Source organism: Cygnus atratus, unplaced genomic scaffold (assembly GCF_013377495.2).
Source record: "Cygnus atratus isolate AKBS03 ecotype Queensland, Australia unplaced genomic scaffold, CAtr_DNAZoo_HiC_assembly HiC_scaffold_232, whole genome shotgun sequence".
Classification (NCBI taxonomy): Eukaryota; Metazoa; Chordata; class Aves; order Anseriformes; family Anatidae; genus Cygnus; species Cygnus atratus.
This window is the reverse complement of record NW_026109825.1, coordinates 1-11136: the sequence shown is the minus strand read 5'-3', so window position 1 is coordinate 11136 and position 11136 is coordinate 1. Positions and strand designations below refer to the sequence as shown.

The following is an 11136-nucleotide window of genomic DNA, read 5'->3' as shown; positions in this document are numbered from 1 at the left end:
TTCCGGCTAGCCAGACAGACAAATTCAGATACCCAAAAGAAACAAAGCAGCTTTACTGAAGGAGCTGGTTCATTTCTTAAATAAAAACGGAGACCACAATCAAGCAGTTGAGTTTAACATCTTAGAGAAAGGGAAAAGGGCAGACGGTTACTAAAAGAGAGAAGTCGCGAGGCTGGTGGCCACGGAGCGACCCCAGCGGCTGGTACTGCGGTGACCTCGGTGCCCCAGGGGGAAGGAGGGCCGACGAGCAGCGGTGAGAGATGGATTTCAGGAGGGCACCAGTAAAACCGGGGAGGGAAGGTGCCTGGCCCTGAGCAGAAGACGGTGCAGCTGATTTCATCCCGCCGCCTCACCTACGCACGGGGAAGGAGCCTTCTCCGGGACGGAGCTTCCTCCTCGCCGAGGTGCCAGGTCCGGCGCTGGGATTTCCACGGCCACGTCCCTACGTGTTGCTCCTCTCCTTTGATTTTTCACTTTTGCTGTCCTGCTGGGGAAGCAGACAGGCAGCAGGGGGGTCAGGCTGCCCCCCAGCTCCACGGGGGGGTGCTGCCAGCGAGCACCCTCCGCACCTGGGCGCCAGAAAGTGACCGCCGCCCTCCCACCCCGCGGCGCCTCCGCGCCGGCTCTGGGGAAACCAGCTCCCTTCAGCCTTCGTGCTCGGGGTGGAACCCTCCTTCCACCTCAAGGCCTTTCAAAGGGCACCTTGACGGGATGATCTCAGGGCGGATTTACAAGAGCTGCACATTTCCCCGGGTGGGAAAACAAAAAAGGGGCGAAGCGGCTCCGCCCTGCTCAGAGGCAGCGCGGCGGCAGGAGCCGTCCCGCCGGCTCTGCGGCACCGCCAAGGGACGGAGCAGCCACGGGCACCCGGCGCACGCCTGCCCGGGCCTGGCCTCGCCTCGCCCTGAGTCAGGCTCACTCCCGAGTGCTAGGCGAGGCGTGAAAGAGGAAACGGAAACGCACACGTGGCGCTCGCGCACACGCACGGTTCGCAGCACTGCCGGGAGGAAACCCGAGCCCGGCGCAGGGAAATGGTTCTCAGCTCTGCAAAGCCTGCACGCCTGCTGGCTGAGCTAGGCACCAGGCACTCATCCTTCCAGAGAAGTCACTGCCTCCTAGCTTACGACTGGATTTTTCTCCCTATTAAGCGTTTTTATTTCCTACCCTGAACAAAAAAAGAAAACAAGAGTCAACTTCGGACTTACTTTTTACGTGGGTTTAGATTTAAAGTATTTAGAAATTAACTGGAGCCCTGCTTATCACCTGCAACGAGAAGCTGAGGTTTGGGACACGTCAGAAATTAGACAGTTTACGATTTCCTTGGAAACAACATGTTTTTTTTGTTGGATGGGAGAGGGAGCCTGCAGCACCGCACACACCCCGAGGGGACAGCCCCGCGCGCGCGCGCGGACTCAGGCCGAGGCAACAGGCGGAGGGGACGGTACCTCGGGAGGCGGCGGCTTGATGGTGACCGGCTGGGACGTCCTTCGCGGCGGCGAAGGTTTGGGCTGCACTTGCTGCTGGACAGTGTTGTAGTACGTGACCCCGCCGTACACCTGGGACTGCGCCTGCGTTCCCCAGAGAGCAGGAGGGTCAGCGAGCTCGGGGCGGCAGGCACCGATGTGCCTCACCCTCTGCCAGGGCACCGCGCGTCCCTCGAGGGCACCAACGCCGCCGCGGCGCGCGGGAGGGCTGGGAGGACGCGGTGCTGAGCACAGGCGGGTACGGGGCTGCAGCAGCCTGCGGGCTGAGCTCGGGGCAGACGGGTTTCCCCCGCCCCGCAGAGCTTTGCGCTTTGCCGTTCGTGCTCCGCAGCAGCAGCGGCTGCTGGTGTTTGCGTGCGGAGCAGGCAGGGAATAATTCCCCCCCCCGCCCCCCACCACCACCGAGATCTCCTCCAGCCGCCTGGGGGCCTGGGATGCGCCCCAAAAGCGGGCTCACTCCCTGCGCGGGCGGCTCCGAGCGGGCCAGGGGAGGTCAGGAAGGGCGCTGGGCTGGAGCAGCGTGCACGTCTCCCGCTCGCCACTGCGTGTCAGCCGTGTGCCGCTTCCCCGCGGCCACCTCGCCTTGTCACCGGGGTGCCCGCAGAGGCGCAGCGCCCTCGCCCTCCTCGCGCGGAGGCAGAGGTAGGAAGCCGGTGGGGAGCAGGCAGCCCTGCGGCGGGGGTGCTCACACCCGGGGCTGTCCCGCTCAGCGCCAAAGGACAGCGCCTGGCGGCTCCCAGCTCCTGCCTCGAACAGAAAGGGAGGACGTGCAAAGCAATTCTCAAGGTGTCCTTGGCTTAGCACGGACCAGGAGGGAAAGTACCGGTTCACAGGCTGCCCGTGGGCTGGCTCCCCTTTCTGAAGGGGAAGATCTCGATTCTAAGGTCACCCGGTTTCATAGTTTAGACCCCAAATCTCTCCCGGGCGGGCTCAGAACGTCCCCACGCAGCGCAGCATCCCGCCCGGGGCGCTGCTCCTGCTCGGGGAGGACGCGGCGCAGCCAGCTTACCTGCGTGTTGGAATAGAGGTGAGGAGGGGGCGGCGGGGGCAGCGCTCCCGGGGGGTAGGGGTAGCCGGGGTTCCCAAAATTCATGACTCCAGGCGGGGAGAAGTAAGTCGGTGCAAGCAGCTGCTGCGGCGGGGGCTGGCCCGGAGGCATGGAGACCGGCGGAGGGTAAAGGCCGGGGTTTGCCATCGGGGCTGGCGTCTGGTGGGGGTGTAAACCTGGGGGGGGGGGGGAGACAAAAATAAGCAGAACGTGGTGACCTGAATGAAGCCAGCACGTCGCGCCGAGGGCCGGGGCTGCCAGGAGGCCGGCGGAGGGCAGCAGGGCTGCGCCGGCCGTGCTGCAGCAGGGAGGGGAAGCGCTTTGCTCAGAGGCTCTTCCTGCAGCCTCCAGACCTCAGCTCCTGCGCTGGGGAGGGAAAAGGGAAGCTGCTCCCAGCACCGAGCCCAGCCGCCTCCCCGCTCCCGGCTCACAGGAACCGGATGCGGCCCCATGCAGCACATCCACTTCAGGAAACGGTTTTGCAGGCAAGATAGGGAACACCCCGCTTCGACAGCTCTCGGTTCTGCTTTTCTCTTCTAATCCACAAGCAGTAGGGAGCGAGGAGCCAGCCCGGCCCGGCAGCTGGCACAGCCGCACGCCCCGCTGACGAGGCGGCGACTCGGCCAGGAGGCTGCGTGCACAGCCTGCAGCCATCCAGGGGAGGCTGCCAAAACGTTCGGATGATCTCGGTCCCGCACTGCCTGCAAGGGCCTGAAACGTTTCTTCTTCTTCCCCAGAGACGTGCACTGATTCCGCCTCGCTGCACGAGGGAAGCAGGTCTCCTCCAAGGCACAGAAGAGGGAAATCGGATTCCCCCAGTGCCTGAGGCCGTGCAAAGCAGATTCATCTGCGCCCCAGCACAGGCACAACGGCAAGGTCAGGTGTGAGAAACAGCAGAAACACCAGCTGCCCCGCGCCCTGCCGGGGAGCGGGATCCTCACCTGGATGAGGGAGATGCATTTCTGGCTGCACAATCATCCCCTGGGGCGGCAGCGGGGCCGGGTTCTCGCTGTGGGTGTAGATTGGTCCCTGGAATTGTACTGCAAGACAGAGCGGTGCATAAGAAAAAGCTCCACCAGATTTTATTCCACTGCAGCAGATCACGCTGCGTACCCAAGCCATCTACAGTTCCAACGCTCGAATGCAGTGCTGCGAGCTCCGCTCCCCCCAGGAACAGCGCGCGCAGCCTACCAGGCTGGCAGATGCTACGCGCTCCCAATCCAAGAGCTCCCCACTCCCTCTACAAAGCAGCACAACGCTCGGGGAATTTCTCCTCCAAACGGTGGAGTAAATTCCAAACCCATCCTCGCTCGTGTTCCGTCATTCTCCCTGCCGCTACCCAGCATGAAGCACGGCTCCGATTTCAAATTAATTTCAGCTCCTAGCCCTCACGAGGCAAAGCGGTGTCCTAGAGAGCCCTTGCACGGGGTGGGAAGGCACTGACAGGTTCGCTGGGTTTGAGCGCGGCACGGGGAGGCTCGGAGCAGCCTTTTGGTTACCGCAGGAGGCGAAGCAGCGATGCTATTTACGAAGGGAAGACAAAACCCCTGCTCTTTTTTTTTTTTTTTTTTTTTCTTTTTTAAGTTTCTGCAGGAGACGAAGCCGCGACGCTGTTTGCGGAGGGAAGACCAAGCTCCTGCTCTGCCCCACAGGGCAGCCCTGAGGGAGGAGGGACTCCCGCCCCAGCTGCCGCTCTCCGGGCGCGCAGAGCGGGAGGGGAACACTCACGTGGGTCGTAGTAGTGCCCTTCCATGATGCTGATGTGCATGGGGGGGGCAGGCTCTGGCACCGGCGGTCTCTGCCGCTGCGACTGAGTAGCGCTTCACGCGGCCCCCCTGCACCGCCTGCAAGAGCCGAAGGCAGCAGCACGGTCAGCGTGCGGGGGCAGGAACCCCCCCAACCCCACAGGGCAGCGCCGACCCCATTTCCCCAGCCCCTGCCCTCCCCTCCGGGTCACGCAGCAAAAGCCAAGCACGGGTAAAAGGGAAAGGCCGAGGAGCCCCGGACAGGCTCTGATTATTGCGGCCCGGATGCCAATAAACGCTCGGTTTCCCCACTTCCCCAGGCAGGAGTCACGCCCCACACAACAGCCTCACCATTTCCTCCATCCTGTTAAACTGAGGCGGCGGCCCCGTTCCCACGTGCATATGGTTAGGAATGCCTGCGGAAGAAAGCAAGCTGGTTATTATGGGTTGTTACGGGTTGCATTTCGTCAACAGCCGCCTCGCCGGCCGCAGGCACTGCCAGCAGGCGCCCGCGAGCACCGGCCTGGACATCGCCGCACGGCACGGACGCAGCTCCGCCTGCACGATGAAAAACCCTACAACAACCTCATCTCCTGGCAATTTTCAGTATTTCAGCACAAATCAGAAGCTGCTGTGTCACTGTACAGTCATCCACGCTGCTCGATGCCTTAAATCTTCCTAAAAAAGTCTGGGTTCTGATCTGAGCTCTGCTCCTGCCGGACGAGGATCTCTTCCGAGCAGAAACATGAACCCCTACGGGACAGGGAAGCACTTTAACCCCTCCACAGGGCACGATCGCATTTATCACGTGCCCTCTCAATTCCAACAGCAGATTTACGGTGCACGTGCAACGCCGCGGCGTCAGGCTGGTTGTGGGCAACTCCAGGGGAGTGGAACAAACAGAACAACCCGCCGGCTGGCTCGCCGAGCCACACGCCTCCCCTCATCAACTCCCACCTCCTCTGCCGGGGAGAAACGAGGGGGCAGCGGGGTGACAAACGCCTCCTTCTGCCAGCCAGGAGCAGACGTCCCCACGTCTGGGGCTCCGCTGGCCTCCGCCTGCCCCCTGGGCTGCCTCACGGTGAAGCTGCTCAGACGCTTTATTTTTAAGCGCCAAAAAACCCCAACCACCATATGATCTCAGCTGTGAATCACAGCGTTTTTGAACTCTCGTCCTGCTGGCATATTCAAACCCTGTCCGCTCTCGCCTGCGATCAAGGGCGAGGCTCTGTTCACACCAAGGTTTTACCCGGCACAGCAGCGCGAGGAGACCTGTGGTTTCACAAACCTAACCCTCGAGAGAGAGCCTTATGAAAGCAGCAAGCCTTCCTTCTCCTTGCTCCAGTTTTACTCCTCCCGGGAAGGACTCTGACTCTCCCCAGAAAAGGCTTTAATTCTGCTCAGAGATAATTACACCCCGACGACCTCTCGCGCGGATGCTCAGCTAGAAGCCAGTCCCTCGCTCGCGCAGGTGTAGCTCTGCCCCGCTTCCCGACCCCGGCCTGCCTGCACGAATTCATCTGCACCCAAGTCTCGATGCGAGGAACTACGCTCGGAGTCTAGTGAGTAATCGGGCTGATAAACGCAGGGAAGTTCCCCCCCGCCCCGAGCAGCGAGGGCATTACGGGCGAGGGCAAGGAATAATCGAGCTCCCGTGAGCGGGGCCCAGCGCTCCTTATCTGCTCAACTCCGGCTGCTGCGGCAGCACGTCGCCCTGGTGCCTCGCCCCGCGCAAAGTTCCTGCTGCCCGTCCCCAGGAGGCCTTCACCTTTACCGAACCTTCCCCCTCCTCAACACAAAGAGGGGCAGAGAGGGGGAAAGGATCTGGTCTGACGCCCGCGCTCAGTTCACCTACGCCGGAACAGGTTAGTTTATCCCTTTTTTTGCTCTGTTTTGTCCCCTCTAACCATTCCACTGCATTTTCTCTGCGCTACAAATCTCCACCACCCACCTCAGCCGAGGCCGGACTGACGCAGTTTGGCTCCGACGGCGACGGGGCCGCAGAGCCGCGCGTGGCGGGGGCTGCGGCAGGAACCCCCTCAGTGCGAGGCGGCGCCCACTTACCCCTCAGCTCCCGGGGCTGGATGAACTGCGACTGCCCCGGAGCCCAGCTCTGCTCCGCGAGGTTCATCTGCGTCATCTCTTGCTCCAGTCCATCCAAGCCGGATTCCACCGGCGACTCCCAGCTGCTGCTCTTGGCTGGCGGGGGGGACGCCTCGGCTTGCGCAGGTTTCGGGGGCACGGGAGCCAGCCCTTCCGAAGCAGGCGCTTCATCCGCCGCCTTCCCCGCGTCCCCAGCTTTGGCTCTGGTCCTCCTCGCCCGGGAGTAAGACTTCTTCTCGACGGGTCTGTCCGGCGGCGGCTGCGCGGCGTCGGCGCTCGGGGGCTGGTTTTCCAGAGCAACCTCCTCCTTCCCGGGGCTGCCGTGGACGTGCGCCGCTTCCAGCTCCGGGGACTTGGCCCTCGGCGGGGTCTGCTCGGCGCGCTTCGCTCGGTAGCCGGCCTCCTGCTTCGCCTGCTCGCCGTTTCGAGAGAGGTGCGGCACGCTGGCTTCCGAGGCTCGGTAGCCCGGACGGGTCTCTTTGTAGCCCCCCATCCTCGGGTAGTTCCTGGGTGGGGGCATCCTCCCCGTTCCCGCAGAGCTCCTGCTGGTGAAGGTTCGCGGGGGAGCCGAAGCGCTGTCTGCGCCTTGGTGCCTCGGGGGCTTGCTCGGCCTCTCGCCGGACCAGTTGGGGTCTCGCTGAGGAGGGCTCCCAAACCTGGGGACGAAAAACAGCACAAAGGGCGCTGCAACCAAGCCTCGGGGGTGGGGGGGGGGGTGGGGGGTGCAGCGCCAGGGAAGCCCTCTCCAGGGCGCAGCACCCAGAACGCCCAGGACCAAGGTCGCAACCTGGGGCCAAAGACTTTCTCCTCCCGAGCACCGGCCCGGTGGCCCGACGAGAGGGCTGAGGTCTCCCTCGGGGACGAGCCGGGCTCAGGTTTGCCCTCGCTGCTCACCTGGGTTTGCGCATCCTCCTCGGCTTGATGTCGTCGGGGTTGTGAGCCGACCTGATGTCGTAGCCGTAGAGCGCGATCAGCTCCTGCCTGGTCTTGGGGGCCTGCTCGTCCTCCCGGAACTTGTCGTGCTCCCAGCGGCCCTCGTCCTTCCACAGCTTCCGCTGCCGACCCTTGGGCCTGAGCGGTGCCACGGGGAGGGGAGAGAGGTTGGGGCAGAGCCACGGAGCCGCGGCAGCCTCAGCCAGCACCGAACACGGACACCGAGGGCTTCTGGAGCAGGAGACGGCGTCTCTTCTCCCTCCCACCCGGCCGCTGATCTACCCGCTGTTTCCACACAGCAGTAGGGTCACCGCCCGCTTTCCTTGGGGTTTTTCCTATGCCCAGTTCCCTCCTTTTTCACAACAAAGACCCGAGAAGCCCTGGCAGGACACGGCCAGCAGGCAACTGGGCCAGAGCACGGGGAGATCCAAGTGCTGGCTCGAGAGCGACGCTCGCCCTGCCAGGGAGAGGCGGACACCCGGCGGGATCCTCACCTACCTGACCTCCTCCTCCTGCGTCTGCCCTCGCAGGTCATGCTCGAAGAAGAGCCCTTTGCGTGGGATGTAGGCCGGGTTCTTGCGGTCCTCGTCATCGTCCAGGTGCTTGGGGGCTTTTTTCCCGACTTTATTCTCAACGGGCTCGGTGCTCTCCTGTCAAAACCAGGCAGCTCTTAACACTGCAGCAGTCCCTCTACGAGAAGCCCCCCGCGGAGCAGAGAGAGCGTGTCTGACACCTACCTGCCCGTCCCCGCTTTGCCTCTCACCGGTTACAGCACCTTTGGCGTCGGGTTTCTCGTCCCCTTTCTCTGCTTTCGCTGCGGACTCGCAGGAATCGTTGCTATCCTGCTTCAATTCCACTTTCGCGCTTTCTTCCTCGCTGTAATCCTCTTCCTCTGCCTGAAAGAGCCCCGGTTACTCGGACGCGCACCTTGAGCAGCAGGTCCCTCATGAGTTTCCCGAAGAAACCCCAAATCTGGAGCTAGATCCCTGCTCTAGTTTTCAGAGCTCTGACTTTCGCAGCAGAGGACTCGCCCAAAGCCCTCCCTGTCCCTACGATTTCGCGAGAAAAAAGCAAAATTAAACTGGAGGTCTCTCGCCCAGCGCCACCGGATCCGAGAGCCAAGCCTCCCAGCGCGCAGCCAGCTCCCCCACACCACCAGAGCCTGGCCTGCCTGAAACGAAAGGGCTCCTGCGAGCCCGGCCGGCGAGGGCGACGGCGGCTCCTGCGACCGTCCCTCGGCTCCCACGCCCAGGGCCCCGCTCCAGGCCCCGCCGCGCTTCCAAATTCCCCGGAGTCCCCGAGCTGACTCACGGCGAGCGCTGCCTGGCAGGAGCGCGACCTCGTTTCACCCTCCAGGAGCCTCGCTCGGGCTGGGACGGAGGCTAAAAATAGCTCGGGCGCGATTAACAAAAAGCCTGCTCTATTTTTCTCTTTCGACACACACACACACACACACACACACACACGGCGTATTTGCACATCAACTGCTCCCTTTGTTTACGCTGGGGAAGCCCAGCCGTGGTGGCGGCATTATTTTTAGGCGCAGGAACGGAGTCATCCTGGCACGCCGGTGATGCAACGCGGCCGCTGCTCACGCCCCCAGCGCTGCGAGGCCTCCGCCTGCGAGCACCGAGCCTGCGGCGAGCCCTCGCCGCCGCTTCCAGGCTCGGGGGGGTGCTGGAAGGGGGGCACGGGGGGCTGCCCCTGCCCCGGGGGGCTGCCGGAAAGGGGGGCACAAGGAGCTGCCCCCTCTCCTCCGCGTGCTGCCCCCGCAGTGCTCGGGGCAGAGGTCGATTCGCCACTGCCCAGCCCCGAGAGCTCCCTTCACCTGCCCTGCGGTGGGTTTTTAAACCTGGCGTCCCCCCCCGAAGACCCCTAAAAAAATCCATCTCAAGAGAAGGGTTTTCACTAGAACACCTTTGTTGTGATTATGAGAAGCCTCCGGAGGACTTCTCCGAGCAGCTCTGATCTAAGCATCCGGGGATTTTTGAGCCGGGGCTGCCTCCCCGGCTCAGGCACCGGGTCGCAGCGGGCGTGAGGTGAGGGCAGCTTTCTCAGCACGAACTGAGCACAGAGCGACCGGCACTCGTGGGGTGCACGGATTACCCCAGGTGCCTCACAGAGAAAACAGGGATGCCGCTTGGGAAGCGTCCAAGCCAGCAGTCAGAGCTTAATTTCAGCTAATTACAACGCAACCGCCCTCCTACGCCCCCTCCCGCGCCCTCCTCAGCCACGGCTGATCCTGCTGTCACGGTGTCTGAGGAGCCAGGCGTTATTTTGCCACACGGGGCCGGACGAAGCAACGGCTCCACAGGACAGAACTGAAAGGGGGGGGGGGGGAGGGGATCGGACCAAAAAAATCCATTTTCCACAGCGCGGCTCGCTCCAAGCCTCAGCACAGCCGGCGCAGAGCACACGAGCTGGCACCTCGAGACGAAGGCAGAACCGCAGACGGGGTCAGAGGGGGAGAAGCAAGGACACAAACTGGGCTTTGTGCTAAAACGACAGGAGCCGCGGCCGCCCGGCGGAACCTGTGAGCAGCAGGACGGGGACTCCTCTTACCTCCGAGTCTTCTGCGCTTTCGTAATCCGAGAGCACGGCTGCAGGGGGAGAGAGAGAGGAGCCGGGCGTCAGGGCAGGAACACAGGCACGGCTTCGCTCCGGGCTGCCGCACGCCGAGCAGCCCCAGCAGGGGAAGTCAGAGGCTGGCGCTGAGCGGCCCCGAGGAATCCGTTCCACGGCTGGCCCACACGGGAGGAAGCGAGGGCGAGCCTGGGGAGCGGTGTCCCTGCACCCCAGCGTTTGCACGCTATTACGAGGCGAGATGCAGGACAACAACTGCAGGGGCTACCAGAAAAGGTGTTTCCTCCTGTTTTTACCCTTGTGCACGCAGACGGCACCCGCGGTGCCGGAGGGAACCGTTACTCACCATCTCCTTCGATGCCGTCCTCGCTTTCCTGGAGAGAGAGGGGACAGAAAGGTTGTTTTAGTGGGGGGGGGGGAGGCCGGCAGCTGATTCCCGCAGCATGCAGCGACCCCAGGCGCTGCGACGGCACGGCCTGGCCCCAGTCCTGTCGCAGCCGCCCTTGGAAGTTCAGCTTCAAGGACCGAGCATGAAAATAAACCAAACAGGTTCAGGGCCCCCAGCACCCTTCCCTAGGATCCTTCTAGAGCAGGCTCCGCAGAGGGACCGCGGTTAAATAAAGGAGCGTAAACTGTGTCAACTGCCGGCGGCCTCCCGAGGGAAGAGAGCGACACGGACAAGAAAGGCTTCCCTCTCCCGACACCACGGAGCCAGGCAGCTCGCTCGGGGCAGGACACGAGATTGCTCAAAGCAGGAGCCCGGGAATAACGAGCAGATGCGGGGCAGGACGGAGCCCAGACAGACGTGGCAGAAATATGACCCTGCGCCCCAGAAACAACCAGGAACGGACCCGCTCGGGTCGGGGAAAGTTTCAAGAGGAAGAGCAGAAGCTGTGAGCGCGTGAGCTGCGAGGAAGCCGAAATCCAAAACAAAAGCAGCCGGCGGTGAAGGAGATAACGCCGAACGCCCAAACAAGGGGCAGAGCCGTGCTGGGAGCCGGGAGGAACTCAAAACAACCGGCGCTATAAAACCGTGCCGGGACGAGCAGCGCCCAGCTGCGGGGGGAGAAGAGCCACCCTGCAGCACTGGGGGGGGGCACAGCAGGCTTCTAACGCCCCCAACGCCCCCACTTAACGGCCCCAACGCCCGGCCACAAGGGAAGGGGCCAGAGGGCGCAGCGACCCCGACCCTGAGGGGTCCCGGGGTGCAGGGGAACCCCCCGCCCTCAGCGGGGGCCAC

General features: G+C 63.3%; 1 protein-coding gene across 1 annotated transcript; it reads right to left on the bottom strand.

The window, feature by feature from the left end:
• Positions 1-29: 29 nt before the first annotated feature.
• CASC3 (CASC3 exon junction complex subunit) lies at positions 30-10411 on the bottom strand (the record flags this gene model as incomplete). Its single annotated transcript, XM_035572582.2, is given in 13 exon segments — positions 30-484; positions 1446-1568; positions 2494-2708; positions 3474-3572; positions 4261-4342; positions 4344-4376; positions 4629-4693; positions 6342-7036; positions 7275-7451; positions 7812-7963; positions 8051-8209; positions 9876-9913; positions 10243-10411. Coding segments are annotated over 13 exon segments (2049 nt in total), but the record flags the coding sequence as incomplete, so codon positions are not given.
• Between the last annotated feature and the right edge of the window lie 725 nt (positions 10412-11136).